Consider the following 23,695-nt stretch of genomic DNA (forward strand, 5'->3'; position numbering starts at 1 on the left):
TTTAAAATGGAAAACAGTTTGCTTGAGGCTTCGAGCATAAAAATTCAAGCATTCAAAGCAGATTACCTTCAGGAGTGCCTCCTTAATTACTAATGACACAAATATCTCAAGCCATATTATCCTTGATTGATTTGGCAGCCTTGAATATTTGATGAATTATCCTTCACAACACATACAAACCAAAATGAGTAATAAAAATTACAACCATAATAAAAAATAAATCAAATAGAGCTCAACAAAAAAAGTACCCTTTTACTAAGAGGAAACAATGTCTCTGCTTTTGATTACGAAAATCGTAGAAAAAAAAATACACACACCAACTAATAATATAAAATAAAAAGGGTTTTTAAAGAAGTCCAACTTAAGAAATGGTTTTCTGTAGCCAAAAGCTCCCTCCATTTGTGCCCCTTCTTATCTCTTCCCGCACCTCAAATCTTGAATATTTTTCAAAAACCTAAAAAAATAATTTGGTTTTTTGGTGATCCATTAGCAAGAAAATATATCAAAAGGGAAAAATTAATGGCACGCACCAACTTGATAATCGATAATCGATGGTCTTTTTGGCATGATTAGGGCATCACAGTAGTTTTGAAGAAAATCAAACCCATAATATGTCCTACACCATCAAAGGAGAAGTACCTAAGTTCAACAACAACAAAAAAAAGCGTCTGAATACAACATAAAAATAAATATTACCTGATCAAGACCGAAGAGAACACAAACATAGATGAAAGATTATGCTCCCTAGAATTTCAGAAAGATAAAGAATGTCTGGATATATTTCACCGAATAAAAAGTAGAAAAATACCCTTTGATGAAGGAGACCTGCAGAGACAAAATAGAAACAAAGTTTAGTTAAAAAAATAGAAGAAGAACCTCTAATGAAGGAGAACTCAAGCTATTAAACAATACCTAACTTTCAGATGTTAACGGATTAAGAAGCAAAAAAAAAAAGTTAGATTAAGATGAAGAAGGATAAGTTATCAGAAGAAGTAAAAAAACCCTTTTATGAAGATCGAGAAGGAAAACTCGAAAACAAAGTTGGGTTATTATAACTTACCTTCAACTGGATATGACGGCAGGAGTAGGAGACAAAGAAGAAGAAGACGAAGACAAAGACGAAGAAGAAGAAGAAGACAACCTTGAGGGTTTTCTTCTGGTTCTGTAAATTTAATTTTTGTGGAAGAAGAAGAATGCGAATAGTTTTTCTCGGAGAAGACAAAAAAAATAGTAATTATTTGTCAGACGTCAATCAAGATTTTAATCAAGCATTGAATGTGGTTCTTTCAAAAATTTTATCAGCCATTGAGGAGGAAGAAGCGGGAAATCTTAAAGAAGAGAGAAAAGACGAAAAAATCCTTCATTTGAGACACGTGTCAATCAATTAGAATGGTCAATTCAGTAACTTCACTATCCTAACATTTTTTTAGATATATAGTAGAAGTTTCACATTTCGAATAGGAAAAACGTACCCAATATTCTCATGTAAAAAAAAAAACAGGATTTCATACTTTCGTGCATAATCACATTACATGGTAATTTAGAAGATTAATATATTGAAAACAAATTTGGCGTCATTGAAGGCGTGGGTGTTATATTCAATGCTGTGATTCCTTTCTAAATACGTTGATTTTCAGATACTCCGTTATCCATATATTCCACCCGAATGAAGGACCCGACCCGATCACACACCATACCGCCGTAGGCCAAAACTCATCTCATTTTCTTCTTTCTCTTCTCTTCTTTTCAATCTCCAAACGCGTGTCTCACTTCTCAGCTAAATTAAACGATAGGTATTGTTCCAATGTCTTCTATTTTGCTGAATTCACTGCTCCACACTCTGTACCACGCGTGAATTCCATGAATCTGCTTTAATAACGGTTGATGATCGACGTGATAATTGTAATTGAGGTTTTCTTCCAGTGTTTAATGAAATGACTTTAACTTCGTTGCAGATTCTGGTAGTTGCTGAGTTTTACTTTTCACTTTTTCAGAACAATCGATGATATCTATTCCTTAGAGGGGAATATGCTCTCTCACCATGCTTTCAACGTGATAGAGCATGGTTAATGCTATCCACCGTTCAATGTTAGTTATCTCTCTCGCTTTTCTTCTACTACTTGATTAATACTATTGCGTGGTTAATACTTTTTTGTTTCTTCATGATTTTTAGCCTCGGCGTTATGGTCTACAATCTGCATTTCGTGGTGTAAATCGTTTATGCGTAGGGGTACAGTGCCAATAATAAAAAAAAACCCTAGGGTATGGATACAGCAGGATTTCATATAGAAGTATCAGAACGGAAACGATAAGTTATTCACTCGTAGGATATATTTAAAGAAGACACACGTTTTGAAGGAGTGAAGTAGTAGCAAATCAAAAAGTGACAAAGCTTAGTATTTTACATGGACTGACTTGTGTACTTGAGAAATAAGTGAGGATTTGATATATAATCGTGTGTAACATTAAGTACTAGTGTTTGGGCTTAGTCCGGATTAGCCGACTGTTTGAGGAACAATGTACCCACGTCTCATAGGTTAACTGGTTTGATAGGCAAATGGGTTATTTCTACTGTTTGTTTCTTTAGTGGTATGCTTACTTTAACCTTAACTAAACTCAGAAACAAACAGCGCTGAGGCATTTGGGTGTATGTATTATCAGTTGATTCGGATTGGAACAATGTACTGAATATATAGTCATCGAGTAATTTTTACTTTTTCGTTTTTTGTTATTTTATTTTCGAACATGTGATCTGCTCAGTGGGTAATCTACAAGTGCAACTGGTTACTGAGAAGATAAAAAGTTCCCATAAACTTTTGAAAGGCAAATGGCAACATCCCTTTGCAGATTATATGACGTAGTATTTGCAGATTTATGTACGATCATTAACAATTTGTAATGATGGAAAAAAATGGTTCTTGCGAAGAAATAAACCACAGTACAGGAGGGAATGGAATAAAGATAATTCAAAAAATAATTTTAATTTTCCTGATATTTGTTTGTGCATCATCTCCGCTTGGCTATGTTTTCACATTTGAGATTTTGGATGCATGCAAATGCCCTAATTTATTTGTCTCTGCCTTAAAGTGTTCATCAAGGCTATTAAGTCTCAAGAAATAGCTTTTGCAACACTTTGGTCTTTTATTTCTAGCTTCCAAGCTGTAGTTATTTGATCAAACCTTTTTGATTACTTCAGGTCATCGTTTTGTGTAACCTTAGGACATAATTCTACACAGTTTTTACACGTAAACATTATTTTCACATCGTTTGACTTGTCTTTGGGATCCTTGTTAATTTGAAAAGAATTGTGTGCCTAAAGTATTCTGGCTGCTGACTTAGCTATCATTTCTGTATGAAATTCAATGTAGGCTAGATTTTCTTGTTTGTGACCAAAAGAGGAGAAGCTACAACCCATTGATTTTTTTATACGGGAAAGGTTGATCTTCGAGAATGTCTTCTCTTCAACTGTTGCAACTAACTCGTCATGGCCAGAGTATTCTGGCTTCAAGAAGGTATTGATCTGTACTTTTATTTTCTAGCGATTCTTAATTTCGTACCAAGCATTGAATTTGGCTTACCATTAGACTCAAATTGTTTGTTTGTTGATCTAAATATCAATTTCATATTATTATCAGCTATTCTGCTCATTATTCCTAGGTATGTTTTGAAGAATACTTGTTTCACACCTGGTTGTATGCTCTTCCCCCTTGCCTACTATTGACTGGAGAAACTGATGCTAAAAGAGTGTGTACACACTAAAAAAGAGTAGTAATTCTGTTACAAAAACCAAATACAGATAAGAGAATTACAACAGTTATAAAGGAAAAACATAAAAGAGAAATATTTCTAACACCCTCCCACTTGCTCAAGCTGGGTGAATTACAGTTTGAGATCAACCACTGTGAGCTTGGATTTAAGAAAAATAAGTCTTGTAGGAGATGGAGGTTTAGTAAGAATTTTTGTCACTAATCATGGTCAGGAATATGTTGAACAATCAGTTGCTTGGCAAGCATTCTTCTCAAACAAAGAAAATGAAGTGCTGTTTGACTTGGAATGTAGAATGGGATTACGAGAATGATTAACAACTCTAAGATTGTCACAATAAACAACTGAAACACAATGAGGGATAACAAGTTCACCATGTAACGTTTGAATCCAAAGAAGTTTAGTGGTGGAGGTTTAGTAAGAATGTCTACCTGTTAGTCATGGTTAAGAATATGTTGAACAATCAGTTGCATGACAAACACTCTTATCAAACTAAGAAAATATCTAGTTGTTTTAGTGAAAAAGCTGAATCCATTTTCTGATTAAGATGTTGAAGGAAAGAAAAAGAGTTGCTTGTGATAATGACATCACCAACATATACCAACAAATATACAACATAAGATTGATGACTGTAGGTGAGTAAAGAAGGATCACACTTGCTTTCTTTGAAACCAAATTGCAGTAATGTTGTTTTGAGACGAACAAACTTTGCACGTGGGACTTGCTTAAATCCATAAATAGCTTTCTGAAGTTTCTAAACATGAGAAGTGTTAACAACATCCAAACTTGGTGGCTGAATCATATTAGTCTTCTTCATTCAGAAATCCATTAAAAAGGCATTATGAACATCCAACTGGAAAATAAACCACTTGTTACTAAGACCTAGTGTAAGAATAATTCAAACCTAGGTTGCTGATTGAAACCCTTAGCAACCAACCCTGCCTTATATCTTTGTGAAGTATTATCACGATTTTCTTTATCTCTAAAGTCCTGTTTGCATCGTATGGCAGTTTTGTGTGGAGGAAGAGGAACAAGAGTCCAGGTTTTATTGCATTGTAAAGCAAGAAATTCTTCTTTCCTAGCAGAGAGCCAACGTGGATCACAAAGAGCATGTTTGATGGGTTTAGGTTCCGTATTGGCAGTAGAAGAGTAGGATGAATATGAGGTTTCACAATACCAGATTTTGATATGGTTTTCCTTTAGTAGTGAGTATTGGAAGGTCTAGAAGAAGGAGAAATTTTAGTGTGACAAATAGTGGAGGAATTAGATAAGACAGGAAAGACCAATAAAGAAGATGTAGGTGGTGACAAAGGTTCAATAGAAGAAGGTGCAGTAGATCTTTGTATTTGAGTTGATGAAACAGTAGGAATAGTAGTTGAAATTATCGGGGAAGAATTAGGTGGCTGTAAAGCATCTATGAAGAGCTCAGGATATGGAACCTTGGTTTCACTAAAATGCACATCTTTAGAGTTGTATATCTTCCCACACTTATAAACCCCATCAGATGTTGAATATCCAAGAAAGATATATTCTTGAGAACAAAAGTCCAGCTTGTAAGAGTTAATTGTATGACCTTCGTAAAGGAAATCATGGACATCCAAAAGCCTTGAGAAATCCAAAATCAGGTGAAGTCTGAAAAAGTTGTGTATATGATATAGAAAACTTTAACGATGCAAATGATAATCTGTTAATGAGATAAACTACAGTGATGAAAGCATGGTTCCTATAGTTTAGAGGCAAGGGGGTTTGGCTAAGAAGTTTGAACAAATTGTGTATATGATACAGAAAAGTTTAAAGATGCAGACTATAATCTATTAATGAGATAAACTGCAGTGATGAAAGCATGGTTCCTATAATTTTGAGGTTAGGGGGCTTGACTGAGAAGAGTGAGACTCCTGTCAACAATATGACAATGATTTCTTTCAACAACTCCATTTTGATTATGAGGGCATATTATTCTGTGATTATATCAAGAGAAACAACATACTCATGAAAAAGGCGAAATTGTGAGCACCCCAATTAAAATAGTTTTAATCTTATTTATTGAAGTTCAACCATCATTCTTATTTGAAAGTACTTTAAGCTTAATTTAATTTCATAAAACTAGTCTGCAAGGTGAGGTTTGTACCAACTTATATGCTATAATTTGGTTATGGATCACCGTGCTCTTGATACCATATTATATGAAAAACGTGACACTAAAAGAATGTGTACTTACTAAAAGGATTTGTAATCTTTGTTATAGAAACCTTTATATAGATAAGAGAACTCCAAGTATTATTGTCAGTTTATAACTGACCTTAAAGAGAAAAGAGAAATATCTCTAATACCTACTCTCCCACAAATCTCATCATCCAAAATGCAGTACATAAGACCAAACATCACATGATACCTGTGAGGGAATTTTGGCAGTACTGAGCAGGGATTCATGTTTCATCTAAAAATACAAAGATCACATCATATAATGCTTATATATACTTTTACAGTATGCACATGATGCAATCTTGGTAATTTATAACATTGATATGTAGCAATAATGAAGGTAACATCCCATTTTGGTTTTCAGTTCCTCCATACTCCTTTATTAACTGCTTATTGAAACTGATTTTTTTCTATTAATCTTTATCTCCTTTTAACTTCCCATTTGTCAAAATTGATTGTTGTATTTAATAAATGTGGTTTTTATTTTCTATTCAATCTTCTTCTCTTCCTCTTTTTCTAATATTTCTTTATGGTATCTCTATATTTTTCCAAAAAGTAGAATAGACATGGAGTGCCTACTTTCCTCTCTATATTTTGTGTGGAGTGCCATTAGGACCCATAAAACTTCCAAATTATCTGGTATGGTTTGCATCGTGAAGTGTAAACTTACAATGAGTATTGTTCAGGAAGGAGACAATTCTGTCTTGGCAGAAGCATTTGTACAGTTTTTCATATTTGATCTGAAATTCCCTTCTCTATTATTTCAATTGTTTTTAAAGGCAATGCATGTTCTGTTGGGTTGATTAACTTTGCATAAAATTCTTTGATTTTGACATTACTGTCACATTTATTTGAGAAGTGTTTGTTTTACTCTGCTCATTACCCTGTTTCCGAAGTAGCAGTAGTATCTTGAATTCATAATAATACACCAAACTTGTTGCTGATTGGGACCACTGAAACCTACTGTTGTTTAGCTAATTTGCATATATACTGTGACATTGCTGATGCTTTCTCCATGGGGTTGATGACAGGAAAACTTTATTACTTGCATCTGGTATCTTAATTGCTGGAGGAACAGCTGCATATATGCAATCAAGGTTTAGAGTTAGTAAACCTGATTTATTTGGACATTGCAATGGGCAAAACAGTGATAGAGAAATCACAGAGGAGGTTGGCGTTAATGTATCAAAAAATAAACAAAAGAAAGGGTTGAAGTCACTCCAACTCCTTGCTTCAATTATACTAACTGACATGGGAAAATTAGGTGCAAGGGATCTTTTAGGTTTAGTTGCTATAGCGGTAAGTCTGTTTTATTGTGGATGATTATGCTTCATGCATTCCTTCAATTTTTCAAAATGAGGCATGATTTAATGTGTGTATATATATTCAAGTATTCATCATGTTTTTTTATGACATCTATTTATGTTTAGAATTATGAAATGTAGCCCTGATTTAGAGCTCACCACATGTAATATATAGTCATTATATTGGTGAAAGGGATCAATAAAAACCAGATAGTTTTTATTACCACTAATGTGATATGGGGCACCTGATTTCAGAAACCAAGGGCCATGAGAGTTGGAATGAGTGAGGCAACAAAAGATATACCTAAGTGTGCAACAGTAGCGATGGAACCAAAGTTTTGATGATCCTCATACCATTTGAGAAATTCTTTAAAGATAGTAGGCTGACTTGAAGGATTGGATGAAGTAGGAGTGGTAGAAGAGCCCATAGGTATTTGTAGAGACAGAAAATAATTAAACTGGTGAAAAAATTCCAACAAACCTTGATCACAACGAAATTTTTGGAGCTGGAAAGAGGGTGGCGAGATGAAAAAAAGAATGGCTAGAAAAAAAGAAATTAAAAATAATGTCATAAATAAAACAGTTTCCAGAAAAGAATTTAGCACTCTGTTCACTGTGAAGGCAAGGATTAATGCTCTAGGTACGATGTTGAAATAAAAGAGAGAGAGGCATAGGTGGAATCCCTTGTGTAGAATACACACATATGATAATATATTTATAATAAAAATAACATACAAAAAATATGGGCTAAGCCAATTTCATGATTAATACAAATGGCATTATATCTAACAATATCTAATAATATCTGATACTTTTATTGGATTTGGAGTGGAGTGTTCCATAAAAGTGTAGACTGTAGAGCTGTAAATAAAAAAAAAAATTATTTGCATATTGAAAGAAGAAGGTACAGAATGGAAAGAGTTATAATTTTTCAAATATAAAAATAGCCCTCCTTAAGAGAAGATAAATAAAAAGAAAATCAACTTGACCAAGAATTTCCTTTATTCCTTTCACTGCATTATTTTATGCTTCTGGCATGTCAAAAGTCCGTATTTCCTTCACCTCCGTATAGCTTGTGATAGCTGGATGGTCTGGAAGGAAAAACGGAATACTTCTATAATAGGAAGTATCTTATTAGCTTGAAGTTTTCATAAAACCAGAGCTCTTAGTTCTGATCTTAACATAAGTATGGTTTAGCTTTATTACTGTGTAGGTGTGTATAGTATACGGGCTTGCTCAGACCGTGTAAGAATGCATTTTACACTTGCTACCTTTTGGAATATGGGCACTTAGAATCTCAGTATTGAAGCCTGTGCCAGTAAATGAATATTTTATTTGTTTGTCTAAACCTTGGAGACTGGTCCTCGTATACAGAAAAGTATATGGATATCAGAAATTGTATATATTGGTTTAACACCCTTTCTCCAAAGAAATAAATGACAAAGAGATTAAAATTAATGACTTTTAGAATTGTATGTATTTGCAGGTGTTGCGAACTGCTTTGAGCAACAGGCTGGCTAAAGTGCAAGGCTTCCTATTTCGTGCTGCTTTTCTTCGACGTGTACCTTTGTTTCTTCGGCTAATTTCAGAAAATATTCTTTTGTGTTTCCTTTTGTCAACCATTCATTCTACGTCAAAGTATATAACAGGGACTTTGAGTTTACATTTCAGAAGAATATTGACAAAGCTTATCCATTCCCACTATTTTGAGGTATAACTTGTTAAATTGCATGTCAGTTGTGTTTACTTTAGATTGTCTGAGTTGAACTATCAATCATATTATATATTCCTCGTGCCTACTGTCTTAAATATTTAGTTTTTTGACTACTATCCTCCCTATGTTGTTTCTCTTATTTTTTTCTCTCATCTTTCACATGAAGGGCCAGTCTATTTTCACATTAACTACAATATTTTCAGAATTTGCCCGATTGTACCTTCTATTGCTTAAATAACACGCATCATAGTTGGTTATGAACTGTTAATTTTGTGGGTACATGAATTTAAATTTGTTAAAGATAGTAAAACGAAAGGAAAAAGCTCTGATTGTCCAGCTGGCTATTTTTTGGCTCTTGGGCTGCTCCTGTCCTGGACCATTTGGAATGTTTTTCCAGATCTTGTATTAAGTGGAAGTTACTTGCGAATGTTCACCAACTGTTTGCTTCTCGAACTAGAATAACTATCCGAAAGATTTTTTCGAATTCCAAGTATGCTATGCTGACATTCTCATACTTTTATATTGTATGAGGAGATTATTCTCACAATTGGCTGAGTAAAAATTGCATTATTACACGTTAGTTCTTGTGATGGATTTATATTTATCATTTGTTTTGCTTTCAGAACATGGTGTATTACAAAATATCGCATGTTGATGGTCGGATAACTAACCCAGAGCAAAGAATTGCCAGTGATGTGCCAAGGTTCTGTTCAGAGTTGAGTGAAATTGTGCAGGATGATCTCACAGCCGTTACTGATGGACTTCTATACACCTGGCGTTTGTGTTCATATGCTAGCCCAAAATATGTCTTCTGGATATTGGTATCTCTTTAATTGAATTATTCTGTTTTATAATTTCTGATTAGGCACTTCTATTCATACTTCTGGAGTATTTTCTTGTGTCTGGAAGCTGGTTAATATTAGATCTGATATTAGATTCAGTGCTTGACTTGTCAATCTACCGTTATGGCTTTTTCAGGCATATGTAATCGGAGCTGGTGGTGTGATCAGGAACTTTTCTCCTTCTTTTGGAAAACTTATGTCTAAAGAGCAGCAATTGGAAGGAGAGTATCGACAGCTTCACTCACGATTAAGGACTCACTCAGAAAGTGTAGCATTCTATGGTGGAGAGAGGAAAGAAGAAGCTCATATTCAACAGAAGTTTAAAACCTTGGTTAGGCATGTGCATAATGTGCTACATGACCATTGGTGGTTTGGGATGATTCAAGACTTATTATTGAAGTACCTTGGTGCTACTGTTGCTGTTATTTTGATTATTGAACCTTTCTTTTCTGGTCATTTAAGGCCCGACAGCTCAACTTTAGGGCGGGCAGAGATGTTAAGCAATCTTAGATATCATACTAGTGTCATAATTTCTTTATTTCAGTCTCTAGGAACTCTTTCTATCAGTGCAAGACGGCTCAGTCGTCTCAGGTCTGTTAGATCTTTCATTTCAGTTGTTTTTAGAAGTTGATGAGAGGCTTTTATTGCGTGCCTTATATGCAATACTTTATAAGATCCATTTTGTCTGCCTCTATGTTCTGACCTATCTGTATGTATTACAGTGGGTATGCTGATCGCATTTGTGAATTAATGGCTGTGTCAAGGGACTTAAGTTTGGTGGATGAGAAATCTTCCCTTCAAAGGAAAGCAAGTAGAAATTGCACAAGTGAAGCTAACTACATTGAATTTGATGGTGTGAAGGTAAATGAAATCTGCTCAATAATCTATCATCCTTGAATTCATATTGTGTTTATCATCTTTTATTAGTGATGGTGCCCCCAAATTCAGGTTGTGACTCCCACCGGTAATGTCTTGGTGGATGATCTGACTCTTAGGGTTGAATCAGGATCAAATCTTTTGATTACAGGTATCTGAACCTTCTCCTTAAATACTGGCCTTTCCTAGGGAGATACTACCAACATGCACATTCTTTTGATTACATTCTGTAGTCTCTATTACTGGTTGAAGTTTATTAAAAATCACAAATTTTAGAGTTGAATCAGGACCAAATCTTTTGATTACAGGTATCTGAGCCCTCTCTTTAAATGATGTTACCAACATGTACATTCTTTTTAGCACATTCTCTAGTCTCTTTTACTGGTTGAAGTCTATTAAAGTTCACAAATTTTAGTGGGTCCAACTGTTAGGAACCAAGAATTTTAAAGAGAATGAAAAGAAAGGTTTTTTATTCAATAGAATGAAAAGAACAAAAAATAGGAGAGCACTCTCTCCTTCAAGGGCTTGCATCTACAAAAATTCACCTCCCTTCTCCTTTCATCTCCTTCTTTCGTCTCCTTTCCTGTTTATATCTAAGTAACACCTCATGTAAATAACTCACGGATATTCCAACTATCTTAACTGATTTCGTATCCTAATAATACACTCCTCAAAAGTCAACCTTGTCCTCAAGGTTGGAACAGTGGAAGCTTGATCCTGTGGCTCATCTCCATCACCATAATCATTATCTATCCTTCCTGAAATCATTGTGATGCTGTCCTATCATTGGGAGGGAACCCACTGGTTACTGCATGCAAATTCAGGTATGGAGGCTTGGGTGGTGGTGGGGATGAGAGTGGTTTTTGTATAAAAGTCTCTGTACCCAGTAAGTTGAAATTCCAAGATTCCAATGTCATTGATGTTCCAACCACCTTCATTATCAAATCTAAGTCCAACAAAATTTTCTTATTTATAGTATGTAAATCTGAGATTGGGAAAAAATGATGCTTGGCTGCATCTCCAACTTTCTTATTGGTTAACTTTGTAATTGGGTTATCAAGAAATTGACCTTCACAGTCCATAATTTTTTCACTCTTTATTGATGCATCCCCTCTTCCTCCATAATTTTTGTTTCTCTTGCAAATCTCACTTCCTTTTTGGTTTTTTCTTCACTATAGAGGGTGTGATTCTTCATTGCTGAACATTCTCATACATCTTGAACCATTTCCATAGCTCTAATCAAGTCCTTTGGATCTTGTGGTGGAATCTGATTTTGAATGTTAGATTGCATCCCTGCAAAGAAATATCCCTACAATTGATCTTCTAGTGTTTGATTTGCTGTGACACCAACCTTGAGGAGTTATAGGGTTGAATTGGTGATAAAGAAGGGAGGGTGGAGGAGGTTTTGAGTTCAACTCCCCTCACTAACACAAAAACTAACGTAATACTAACAACTAACATTTGCCGATCATAACAAAAAAAAAAAAAGACCAACCTTGAGGAGTCATTCCCTTCAAACATGGGCAACTCCACTGTTTTAACACAAGGCCTCAACAATTCTTCTCCGTTCTCATCTGATCTAGTACTATGTAGATATCTTTCTTCCTTCTTCTCTTCATCATTAATCAAGTACTCTCCTCCTTCAGATAGTTTCTTGCTTTTCTTAAGTTCTTGTAACAGTTCTTTGATTTCTTTCATGTTTGACAAACTTTCTTTAATAACAGTCATATCAGCATTCAGCTTATCAACCACCTTCCCTTGTTTACTGGCCCATATTTCCAACGCACTCAAACACCTTTCCATATTGACCCTTCACAATAGATTCGAAAGGTTGGACCAATTTGTTAGTAACCAAGAATTGAGAAGAGAATGAAAATAAAGGTTTTTTTTTTATTGAATAGAATGAAAAGAACAAAAAGTAGGAGAGCACTCTCTTCTTCAAGGGCTTCCCCTCCACAGAGACCTAAAGCTCAATCTAAAAAAATCTCCTCCCTCCCCCTTTCCTTTCCTTCTTTCCTGTTTATATCTAACTACATCTCAAGTAACTAACTCACGGATATTCTAACTATTTTAACTAATTTCTCTTCTTTGTGTATCCTAACACGTACTTTCCATTTAATTGGTCTCTATCTCTCTATATAGGTATTTTTCAATAAATTTCGACTAAGAATGGCGTGTTTTAAAGTGTGTGTTGCTAGCACTCCCCTTTCTATTTTTATTTATTTTTCTTGGTCTTAAGTTAGCGTTGACAGTTGATGTTATTTATTTTCTACTTCTTTGTTGGAAGAGTCATTTTTAAACTGTGATTTGGGATGGTTGATTGTTTAACATGTTATTAATGCTTCTTTCGCTGAAGGTCCAAATGGCAGTGGTAAAAGCTCTCTTTTCCGGGTTCTAGGTGGCCTTTGGCCATTGATATCTGGACATATTGTGAAACCTGGAATTGGCTCTGATCTTAATAAGGAGATTTTCTATGTTCCCCAAAGGCCATACACTGCTGTAGGAACACTTCGAGATCAGTTGATTTATCCTATTACAGTAGATCAAGAGATTGAACCACTCACAGATCGCGGGATGGTGGAGCTGTTAAAAAATGTAAAGTTCACATTTAATCCCATGTTTTTCTTGATTTCACGCAAATATGATTGATAATTTTTTTGATGGAACTTATGTGGGTATGTACCCAAGGTGGACCTCGAATATCTGTTGGATCGTTACCCTCCTGAAAAGGAGGTAAACTGGGGTGAGGAACTTTCATTGGGCGAGCAACAGAGGTTGGGCATGGCAAGACTTTTCTACCATAAGCCTAAATTTGCTATTTTAGATGAGTGCACAAGTGCTGTGACTACTGATATGGAAGAACGGTTTTGTGCTAAAGTTAGGGCAATGGGAACATCATGCATTACCATATCACATCGTCCAGCATTGGTTGCATTTCATGATGTGGTTTTATCCTTAGATGGTGAAGGAGGATGGAGTGTACACTATAAAAGGTTGGAACTTTACCGTGCAGTTTTTATTGTTCTATTTGGAGTTATGTTATTGTCTGAGGTTAAGATTTAAACTCCAGGGAGGGCTCTCCTACTGAAATGGAGATTGATACAATGAAGACATCAGAAACAAAACGACAGAGTGATGCAAAGGCAGTTCAACGGGCATTTTCCACGAGCAAAAAGGTTTGGATATTTTCTGATTTGGTTCTTTTTGCCCATTGTTCTCGTTTTACTAGATTGTAAAGAGTTTGACACCTTTTTATCTAGGATTCTGCATTCTCAAATCCAAAGGAACAGTCATATTTTTCAGAGGTGATATCATCATCTCCTTCTATGAATCATACAATTTCACCTTCTGTTGTTCCCCAACTCCGTTGTAATACAAGGGTATTGCCATTGAGAGTAGCTGCCATGTGCAGAGTATTGGTGAGTACCTTCTGTAAATATGCTTTCGTAAGGCTTTTACTCATTTGCGTGTGGAACTGTATATTTCATAACTTCCATCACTTTGATTTATTCTGAATGCCTCTAGACTGTTTGAATGAAGAATTTTAAAATTTTAAAATTTAAAGGAATTTGAAACGCTAGAAATTTAAATTCTTTAATTTAAAACTCCTACACTTGAAAATGTTTTGTTTGGATGAATCAATTCAAACTTCTTAAATTTCAAATTCTTAGTTTGGACAGGGTAATTTAATTTCTACTATATCCAAAAGAATTAAATATATATTTAAAAATTGAAAGTTAAAATAAAACAGTAACTAATTTTTAATTTTTAATAAGAAAAGGACGATGTAAGAAATGAGAGTATCAAGAATTTCAAATTCCTGTCTTTTTGTCAAAATTTGGAATCTTATAATTTTATGCAATTAAAATACTCATAAATATCCAGAATTTCGATATTCTTAAATTTGCTATTCAAACATGTTTTGCCATAAAACATTTTAAATTTATATAAAAATGAATTACTCTTTGAAAATTCTTGATCCAAACACAACATTAGAGTTTATTTATGGAACTGTTAGGTCTTGTTATTTGGCTGTGGAAATTATAACTCCTATCATTTGTATTTCCATTTCTTAAATCAATTTAATGTTCCTTTTATACTGGTCATGACAGTAAAGTAGGTGTTAAATTGGCTAACTAGTAGGCAATTTTGTTTTCATTCTTTTTCTGTTTGGGAAACTGATGGTTATGATTTTCTCTTCAAATTTTTTATACAGATTTTCTTTTTATTGTTTTTTAATCTGAAATGTAAACAAGCGTACAACTTTAAAATGCGGATGAAAAGTCCCTCTTCTTTTTTTTTTATATTTTCCCATTCGTTACTGTTTTACTTCAAGGATCAATGACACTGCACACAGCATCCATACGAAATTTATAATCCTTTGTCAGAATATTAAGAAAAAAGAAAATTATACTTTGACTCCCATTTTTTGACTCCTATGATTTACTCCCTGACATGGTTTAGTGTGGATCATTGATTTGTTCAAAAGAAAAGATAGTGGTACATTAATCAATGATTCACATTAAGTCACCTAAGAGAATAAAGGATGAAAGTTAAAAAATGGAAGTCATAGTATCATTGTCCTAAGAATGGGCAAAACCGCTTTTAACTAGTTCTACTTCTCTTTCTTAATTACGAAACGTGTAAGACCTTAACATTGAAAGGCACAAGTTATAAATCACAAATTCAAACTAAATACGAACACGTAGACGGACTCAACCTAACTTTCTGAAAATAAATTATTTCCTCATAAATAACATAATGGAACCCAAAAATCTGACCGTGTTAAATAAATCAAGCGTGACATTAAGTGATGCATTTGAAATCACACGGCATTGATGGGATGAAGTGAATGCATATGCATGGCTGTCTGTGCATTATTTCCTTCATCACTTGCCAGGACCCAAGCACTTTGTATAGAATATACAATGTGCTTTTGATTGATCTATTACAGTACTTTTCAGGCACATTTTTTCTTATGTGGAATGTTCCATTTCAGGTACCCACTATACTGGATAAACAAGGTGCACAACTGCTAGCTGTCGCTTTTCTCGTTGTTTCAAGAACATGGGTCTCAGATCGAATTGCATCACTAAATGGTATTTTCTCCTATGACTATTTAATACTCTGAAGATTAATGTGTAAATTGTTAAAAAATGAAAAATTATGGTCTCAGGTACCACTGTGAAGTTTGTTTTGGAGCAGGATAAAGCTTCCTTTATTCGGTTAATTGGTTTAAGTGTTCTTCAAAGTGCTGCATCTTCTTTCATTGCTCCTTCTATAAGGTTGGTACCACAAGTCCATCTGGGACCTCAGTTTCTTGTATCTTGCACCAGGTTCACACGTGATTCCAGTTGAAATTTGATGATTTTGTTTATTATGTCTCAAAGATGATTATATCATTATTTAATGGAAAATTTTCATATATATATATGAGGGAGGGAGAGAGTGAGTTAAAAAGATTCTAAACCATTGAAGCACAGTGGAGGGGGCGGGGCTGCGGGTGGTGCTGGTTTAAACTTGCTGACCTTACACAAACCTTTCAAATATCCTGTTTTTCAGGCACTTGACAGCCAGACTAGCACTGGGGTGGCGAATTCGTTTGACACAACATCTGTTAGAAAACTACCTGAGAAACAATGCATTCTACAAGGTAATCGAATATGAATTGTTCACTAATTATTTTCCTTCACCAAATTCTTCAACACAAGCATGACTGATTAGTTATCTGATCTATCATGATTGAATACATTTGTACTATTTTACATGGATCTTTTTCTTGAAATAATATTGTCTGTTGGTTAATTATTTGTATTACACTTTTCTCTCTTCAAAATTAACTTAATTTTCAACTCGGTTCCTTGACTACTTTGGTATTTCATTTCTCTATGACCATTAAGTTTGTATCAATATATTTCCTTCTCCCATGGTAGATAGAAATGTGAAGGGAGCCATGGGGATGATAACCCTGGAAACTGGAAAGCAGGTCTTTATATGTTTTGGTGTTAGGAATAAAAGTAACTTGTGTTTTTATTTCTTGTATTTCTCAATTTTATTTATAACAAACAATGAAGCTTGGAATGCAAGATAGTCTAACTTGTCAGCTAATAGAAAACCATTTGTCTAGCAAACTGTGCTAACTGAGTGCTTAAGAGAATAGCTAACTAACTTGCTGATGTGGCAGAGACCACTAAGTTTAAAAATAGAAGAAGTTTGTGAAGAATTTGAAAGCATATTTGAGAAATTATAGAGTCCTCCAGATTGAGTTGACCATGTGACAAGATTTTGTGATCGGTCCCTGATTTAATAACAAGTAGGATGAAATTAAAAAAAAAAAAGTTCTTTTATCATGGATAAACATACTGACACCAGATTTTTTGTGATATTAGGAACAAACAACATATGATTAAGATGCAATAAATTACTGTAATTAAAAGAAGAGGGAAAAGAAACAAAACCAATAGATTTTATTGGCCAACCTTGACCATTACCCAGGAATACATGCTCTCGGTTTGTAAGAGGAACTTTTGTTGCAAGTTGCATCAATTGTCCAGGCCAAAGAGGTCAAGTCACAATTGATTGTAACGCTTGGGATGTTATACTTTTAAATAAAAAGAATTGTATCATAACTATTAACTATAACTTTTGATATAATGATAAAAGATGAATTCAACAATTAGTATTAGAACCAAGGTTACAATTTAATTCCTAGCACGACAATTGCCGAAAAGGAAAAGGAAATTGTTGCCGGTTGCATACTTGTCTAATGAAGGAGGTCAAATGGGTGAAGTTACAATCGAATTGTAGCATTTGAATTGTTATACTTTTAAGTAGAAAGAATTATGTCATGAATATTGATTATAATTTTTGGTTTCATAGTAAAAGCTGGATCCAACAACAACAGTAGCCATATTTTCAGCATGTGTGAAGTTCCAAAGTCTATAAACCAGTTTTGGAATTGATGTTATGTTATAATATTAGCCACTTAAGTTTGCGGTGATGGTTTTATGTTTTGAGAATTTTATTGTTGGTGTAAAGGAATAGTAGCAGTAGATGGAACCTATGGAGGGTGAAGAGACGGAGGTGTAATATATTGATAGGGGTCAGTGTTCTAACTAGGTAAATGTTGTTAAGCATAATATGCTGTTGGCTGATAAGATTGATATGATGCTGTAGGAGGAGGATATTGTTGGTGAGAAATAATTTGGCTAGGGAGTGTGGTTTGGATTGAATTGGTGATAACAATAAGAAGTGTCAGGTCGAGATTTATACGAGACTTGACATTGAATGTTGGAGTTACCTTGATTTCTGCCATAACCACCGTCAAATCACCGCAGCAACTGGAATCGAGATTTTGTAGTAAATAAATGGAAACTTTGTAAAATTCACCTAACGTGAAGAACTGAATCAATAGTTTTGACCTGGGTCAAATTCAACATAGGAATGCTAGTATTCCTTATGCTTGTTTATGGGACTTTCCTTTGCCAAAAGTAAAGACTCAACATCATCAAAGTCAAACCATTCTAATATCTTTGTGGCAAGAGTAACAAGAGATTTGCACTCAAGGGGCAGAGAATCAAGAAGAGCGTCTAATTTTTCTTGAACAGAAACAATTTCAGCAATTGAAATTAAAGAATTAGAAATTGATCTTGCAATTCTCTTGTAATAATGTTTGATTCTCTCTATCAGCTATACAATCTTCAGTAAAGAGTGACTTGGAGTATGAGGTGCAGCACAGAAATGATGGAGATTCGCACCCCAGGGGAAAAGAATCAAGAAGAGCGTCTAATTTTTTCTTGAACAGAAACAGTTTTAGCCATTGAAATCAAAGAATTAGAAATTTATCTTTCTCATTTAAGAAATGCTGGATTCTCTCGATCAGCTATGCAATCTTGTTGTAGAGAGTGACTTGGAGTATGAGGTGCAGCACAGAAATGATTGAGACGATAACCTTTAAGATTATGTTCAACTTTAAGAATGTGGGAGAAACACTGCTGAAAAAGAAGTTGTTGGATGGGAAGCCATAAACGAATTCATAAAGCTGTGGATACCATAAAAAAATCTATATCTAAAGCATGCAATGCAAGTTAGCCTAACTAATCAGCTAACAGAAAACCAATGGTCTAACAAACTGTGCTAACTACTTAACAGAATAGCTAACTAACTTGCTAATGTGTCAAAGACCACTCAGCTTACAAACGAGATTTCACTCTTTTTCTTTGTTTAACTCTATTAAAAACCTAGGAAGTGTATTTTATGGGAACTAAAAGGTTGTCTAATCCTAAATTTATTAAAGCACAGGTATCTGAACCTTCCTAAGGCCCGTTTAGAATCTTAAAAGACGCCACATATAAAATAGTTCCTAAGTTATTGCTTGGGATTAAGATTGAATCCTAGCTTTAAGTATTGGGGATGGAAAGTATGACTTTCTATTTGTTATATTATAAATATTATAAATAATCAGAATCTTTGCATTTGGCTCGTAAACTCTTCAGGCACATCCCTCTGATTTGGTTTCAAAATTTTACATGCATATTTTTTGTAGGTCTTTCACATGGCAAGCAAAAATATTGACGCGGAACAGAGGATAACTCAAGACTTGGAGAAGTTGACATCAGACTTGTCTGGATTGGTCACTGGATTGGTAAAGCCATCTGTGGATATTTTGTGGTAAGAACCTCATTAATAAAATTGAGTTGGTTTTTTTTACTACTAGAACTTGAACACGTTTGATGCATGTTTCCTTTTTCTGTTGATTTTCATAACTACTACTTTTCTAAAGGTTCACGTGGAGAATGAAGTTGTTAACAGGTCAGAGGGGGGTTGCCATACTCTACGCCTACATGCTACTTGGTCTTGGATTTCTAAGAACTGTTACTCCTGATTTTGGTGATTTGATAAGCCAAGAGCAACAACTTGAAGGAATGTTTAGGTGAATCTATAAGAGCTTCTGCTGCCTCTATCATGGCACTAGACAAATAGTGAGAGCTGTTGAAATGATTCTTACCTTTTCACTTTGTGCTTCTGCTAGGTTCATGCATGAAAGGCTCTGTACTCATGCTGAGTCAGTTGCTTTCTTTGGAGGTGGAGCTCGAGAAAAAGCTGTGAGCGTCTCATCTAAACAATGTTTAATATCTTTACTTTAAGGCAGTGTTTATTTTAGATTGTGCAAACTTTAGAATGAAAATTACTTCTCACTTCCTCAGCACATTCAAAATGTGAAATTCTTCAGAGTGCATACAACTTATTTGTACTTCATCCTTCAAATTTTGGATACACCATAGTATGGCTTTAACAGGCAACAATGAGTGAAAATAAAAACCATTCCATTCCACTGTCTTTTCACTCTACTATTAACTTTTCATGATCTCATTTTCTGCTTCCCTGAACAAGCTAACCCTCATTGCACAACTTTTGCATGAGTTGGTGTTTTGAAATTTAGTTGATGATGTAAGGCTCAAAGTATGGGGCATGTGATTATATTATATTCTGGGTTTAAAAGGAAAATATACCCCATTTATTTTTATTTACCTTACTCTTTTGCATTGAATATTACAGGTGTAAATTTTTCTATCTTCACTTTGTGCAGATGGTTGAATCAAGATTTAGGGAGCTTCTCTCCCACTCCAAATACCTTCTAAAAAAGAAGTGGCTATTTGGTATACTGGATGATTTTATCACAAAGCAACTCCCTCATAATGTGACTTGGTTGCTGAGCTTATTATATGCTATGGAACATAAGGGAGACCGAGCTTCAATAAATACTCAGGGTAGGTTTGTTGGACTGATCCCAGTTACTCTGTTTATCACCCACTTTACCCCCACTGACATACGCTGTAATATCTTAAAGGTGAGCTGGCACATGCATTGAGGTTCTTAGCATCTGTTGTTTCTCAAAGCTTTTTAGCTTTTGGCGACATTCTTGAATTGAACAGAAAGTTTGTAGAGCTTTCTGGTGGTATTAATAGGATTTTTGAGCTTGAAGAACTTCTGGATGCAGCACAGTCTGGTACTTCATTATTTGAAGAACATCAAATAATATCTTACTATTTTTACAGCAATAAATCTAAATAATAATCCGTCAGTCCCCATGTGTTAACCATTGCTTCGATGACACAGGCGACTCTATCAATGGAAGTGTTACATTTCCAATGAGGGATTATCATGCCAAAGATGCTATTTCCTTTTCTAAGGTTGATATTGTAACCCCTTCCCAGAAGATGTTGGCCAGAGAGTTGACATGGGACATTGAGCTTGATAGAAGCCTACTTGTTACTGGTTCGTATAGTTGTTATTTTACTGTACCTTTCTTTTTAGAAGGGTGAAATTGCTTGTGGTTCGAATTTAAATAATGTTTTTCACATTTCCAAAGGTCCAAATGGAAGTGGGAAAAGTTCCATCTTCAGAGTTCTTAGAGGACTTTGGCCAATTGCGTGTGGAAGACTCTCTAGACCATCTGATGATGCGGATCTGGAGGCTGGATCAGGTTCTGGCATCTTTTATGTTCCTCAGCGGCCTTACACTTGCTTGGGAACATTGCGGGATCAAATCATATACCCACTGTCTCATGAGGAAGCAGAGTTGAGAGCATTGAAGATGTACGGAAAAGGTATCTTGGATGCATAAAATAACACAGGATCCAGAATACCCTTGTGAATAAAAAATTATGCTACATGACTATGCATTAGCCACAGCTATTCATTTGACTAAACTATTGTTTAAAATGATGCTTCGTGCTTTGTTTTTTATTGGTCTCTACTAGCTGACATTCCAAGGTGTGATATAGTTGCAATAGTTCGTGAAATAATTTAGATGTTAGTCATGTTGACAGCACTAAAGATTTCTCCTTTCTTTAATTTAATTTGGAATTCATCTTCTCTGGTGAAACAATAACATTTTCTTTTTTAATCATTTTAAGGGATTCCTCCTCCACCCCAATTTTAGTGCTGATCATTGTAATCTTGTTCAGGTGAGAACCATGACCCTAGAAAATTGTTGGACAAACACCTGCAAGTTATCCTAGACAATGTTCGGTTGAATTATCTTCTAGAAAGAGACAATAGAGGCTGGGATGCAAATCTAAACTGGGAAGACATTCTCTCTCTTGGAGAACAGCAGAGATTAGGCATGGTATGTAAATCCAACCTATATTTATTTTACCAGAGTTTATTAAATTTCTGAAAAAGAATTAATATAATATAGCGTAGACCTCCGTTGAGTAAGACATTATAATTTGTTCATGATTTTTTTTCTATTTGGATTTTAACTTTTATCTTGTGTTCTTAAGGCACGGTTGTTCTTCCATAAGCCTAAATTTGGTATCCTGGACGAGTGTACCAAGTATGTATGATTACTTATGCCATTCTCTATCTCTTGTGGAATGGTTTACTTGTTCTTTTGTTGTTAGCCTTGTTTTACTAACTTAAAAAAATATTGATGGCAGTGCAACTAGCGTTGATGTCGAAGAACACTTGTATGGGTTAGCCAAAAAAATGGGAATCACAGTTGTTACTTCCTCACAAGTAAGAATCTATAATTACCGACAAAAATTAAAATTTTATCATAGTAAATGTAGATAAACAAGAGCAGATCACTAGTTTGTTGTTCTTTTTTTTATCTACAATGGGGATTTTGGCAGCCATAAATCTATTTGATTTATATTTAGTTTTAACTTAGCTGGTTAACATCTAATTGAGAATGCATAATGACCATTCACGTCACCATCAAAATAATTGGTTTCGCTCCTGTCCTCTCAGCGTCCCGCGTTAATACCATATCATTCCATGGAATTGCGTCTGATTGATGGCGAGGGTAATTGGGAACTTCGCTCGATCAAGCAATGATTTTCGCAAGGTACTGTTGCTGCTGACTTCCATCGTTACTACTTTAGATGTTGCCGATTCTTAAACATATACAGACTGATTGTACGCGGATATTAGGCTTGCCGATGATGTATTTTTTTCTTTTCATTTTCGGCTTATCATATTATTGTCCAAGCTTCATTTTTTTGCGCCGTACATTGTGGGGTAAACGAACAAAAACAGCAACGATAGCCAAAATGGTTTTAGTGTGCACGATCCTTTCTTCATCCCTGCAGTATATAATCAATCATCATGTACAGGGTTTCCCCCATCTTATTATTAGGTAGTTGATATTTTTTCATATTTTGTAATCATTGGATGTGTAATTATTAATATTCTTTTATCTATAAACCCGCCAGTAGTTTTGTTAGACATATTTTAAAGATTTAATTACTCAAATTGTTCTCATTTTGGTGGAAGTGTATTATATTTTTTAGAAAAAATTCAATTCTATCCTAATTTTTGAAAAAATTGATTTAATTATGTTTTTTGTTAGAAAAAAATTACTAACGACCTTAATGAAATGTCTGTCAATTTTTGGATTTTTAAAATTTAAAATTTTTATTTTTTAATTTAATTTAATTTTTTTAGAAAAATATTATTAACGAATACCGGATTATTTATGATCTTATTATCCGTAAGGAACAGAAGCGTCACTTTCTTGCAACGTGGGGATCATATTCTCTGTCTCTATCTCTTCATGTATCTATCATTGTTTTCCTACTACAGCGTTCTTCACCGGTTTGAGGTCATCCAATTTCATTAAAATACAAGTTTATTGTTAAAGATATATATTTTTTCATCCAAATTCACTTAAATGAGCCCTTTTGCAAGGTCAATTACTATGTGATTGAAATTAACAGTGGCGCACTTAGAATATTTAACTGATTTTTGGCAACTATTCATGTTTTCCAACTATACATTCTATTTAACATACACCGACAAGTACACCAATCGCGATGCGAAGATAGTGCTTGCATACTCATTCTCTGTAATGGAGATACTACTTCATAGCTACAAGTTTATAACCCAACCCCAATGCAATCGTACCCATTCTTTTGTCATTTACATATAAACTCTTAAATTCAATAGCCAAGTTGTTCTATAAAAGTAAAAAAGAATGTCTTTCCA

General features: G+C 34.5%; 1 protein-coding gene and 1 long non-coding RNA gene across 9 annotated transcripts; one reads left to right on the forward strand and one right to left on the reverse strand.

Annotated features, from left to right (window-relative positions):
• Positions 1 to 257: 257 nt before the first annotated feature.
• Positions 258 to 1,200, reverse strand: LOC114175180. The gene is made up of 3 exons (XR_003602807.1): positions 1,061 to 1,200; positions 697 to 825; positions 258 to 616 (listed from the first exon to the last, which is right to left on the reverse strand). It is a non-coding gene; the product is annotated as an uncharacterized LOC114175180 (long non-coding RNA).
• Positions 1,201 to 1,612: 412 nt separating this feature from the next.
• LOC114184439 (ABC transporter D family member 1) lies at positions 1,613 to 22,934 on the forward strand. 8 transcript variants are annotated; one of them, XM_028071750.1, is made up of 27 exons: positions 1,613 to 1,793; positions 1,956 to 2,088; positions 3,369 to 3,512; positions 6,999 to 7,266; positions 8,758 to 8,982; positions 9,609 to 9,806; positions 9,964 to 10,418; positions 10,550 to 10,688; positions 10,776 to 10,854; positions 13,060 to 13,298; positions 13,392 to 13,696; positions 13,774 to 13,879; positions 13,964 to 14,122; positions 15,703 to 15,802; positions 15,880 to 15,988; positions 16,266 to 16,356; positions 19,249 to 19,373; positions 19,486 to 19,635; positions 19,735 to 19,807; positions 20,293 to 20,473; positions 20,554 to 20,712; positions 20,823 to 20,981; positions 21,076 to 21,312; positions 21,673 to 21,833; positions 21,991 to 22,043; positions 22,147 to 22,225; positions 22,460 to 22,934. In XM_028071750.1, exons 3-27 carry the CDS (start codon positions 3,451 to 3,453, stop codon positions 22,544 to 22,546), a joined length of 3,999 nt encoding a protein of 1,332 aa, XP_027927551.1. In that variant the 5' UTR covers positions 1,613 to 1,793; positions 1,956 to 2,088; positions 3,369 to 3,450; the 3' UTR covers positions 22,547 to 22,934. The 8 variants fall into 8 exon arrangements, with proteins under 8 accessions (XP_027927551.1, XP_027927566.1, XP_027927556.1 ...); XM_028071765.1 differs by having other exon boundaries at positions 3,374 to 3,512; XM_028071755.1 differs by having other exon boundaries at positions 1,615 to 1,793; positions 1,995 to 2,088.
• The last annotated feature ends 761 nt before the right edge of the window (positions 22,935 to 23,695 follow it).

This window comes from Vigna unguiculata, chromosome 1 (genome assembly GCF_004118075.2).
Source record: "Vigna unguiculata cultivar IT97K-499-35 chromosome 1, ASM411807v1, whole genome shotgun sequence".
NCBI lineage: Eukaryota > Viridiplantae > Streptophyta > Magnoliopsida > Fabales > Fabaceae > Vigna > Vigna unguiculata.